At 36.2% G+C, this 917-nt stretch overlaps 1 protein-coding gene across 1 annotated transcript in view; it reads left to right on the plus strand.

Moving 5' to 3' along the window:
- The window catches only part of LOC119587060 (DNA repair protein RAD51 homolog A-like), a gene marked incomplete at its 3' end in the record, with an annotated part of 4,787 nt that overhangs the window by 333 nt on the left and 3,537 nt on the right, over positions 1–917 (plus strand). Inside the window, 1 exon segment of the mRNA XM_037935808.1 lies at positions 774–880. Within this exon segment, the coding sequence (XP_037791736.1) occupies positions 788–880 (93 nt within the window). The 5' untranslated portion in view covers positions 774–787.

The raw sequence follows: 917 nt of genomic DNA on the forward strand, positions 1-917 counted from the left end.
GTTGCATCACTTTCCAGACGGAAAAACTATTCTGAAATTAAAATTCCCGGGAAAGTCTTTCGAGAGATAAAAAAAAAAAAAAAGGATATGTAATTGTAATAATATTGATGGAAATTATGTGTGATCATGCGAGGGAAGACTATAAATAAGCCTCCATTCGCATGTGTAATGAAGAGTTCTGGTATATCGGCAAATCTTTTTCTCTTAATTATATCGGCAGAGTTTTAATCCAAGTTCTTTTTTTAAAACTTTTTAAGAATTTAGAAAAATTTGAATTATTTTTAACCCAGAAAGATCACAACAACAGTGGTACATTAGAGGTATAATAATGGTACGACATTATCAAGTAATTGCAGCTCTTCATTTGCAACAAACTGCTCGTTGACACATATTCTAGCAAGAGAGAGACTGGTTCCTTATAAGGGGGTAAAGTTGTGGTTGTTGTTTTTTAATTATTGCAGTGGACAATTGTAAGCTGTTGATGGGATACTGATGCTTGTGATGATCGAGCGCATGGCCATTGATGGATGTATATCGATATTTGATACTTTACACACTTATTATGTCTACTTAAAGTACTCGTGGAAAATTTATTTTAGGGTATATGTTATTACACACAGAGAAGATAGATTAGAAAGCAAGAATGTTTTAGTGGAAGTCTATATCGATACTCTGCAATGTGGTGTGTAATAATGGAATATAGTTAGCTGAGTTTCAGAATAACCATTTTTGTAAAGAATGACGGCAAGGACTCAAATCTCTTATGATTTCAGGAAAATTAACAAAAATGGCGATGATGCAAGAGCGTGGTGGTGTAGTGGAGCAGGAGGAGGAGGCCGACATGGGAGCTGGAGGACCCCTTCTCATCCAGACGTTGGAGGTACGCTTGCCTTCCCACGTTGCTGTATATTTGCCCA

Source organism: Penaeus monodon, chromosome 22 (assembly GCF_015228065.2).
Source record: "Penaeus monodon isolate SGIC_2016 chromosome 22, NSTDA_Pmon_1, whole genome shotgun sequence".
Lineage (NCBI taxonomy): Eukaryota > Metazoa > Arthropoda > Malacostraca > Decapoda > Penaeidae > Penaeus > Penaeus monodon.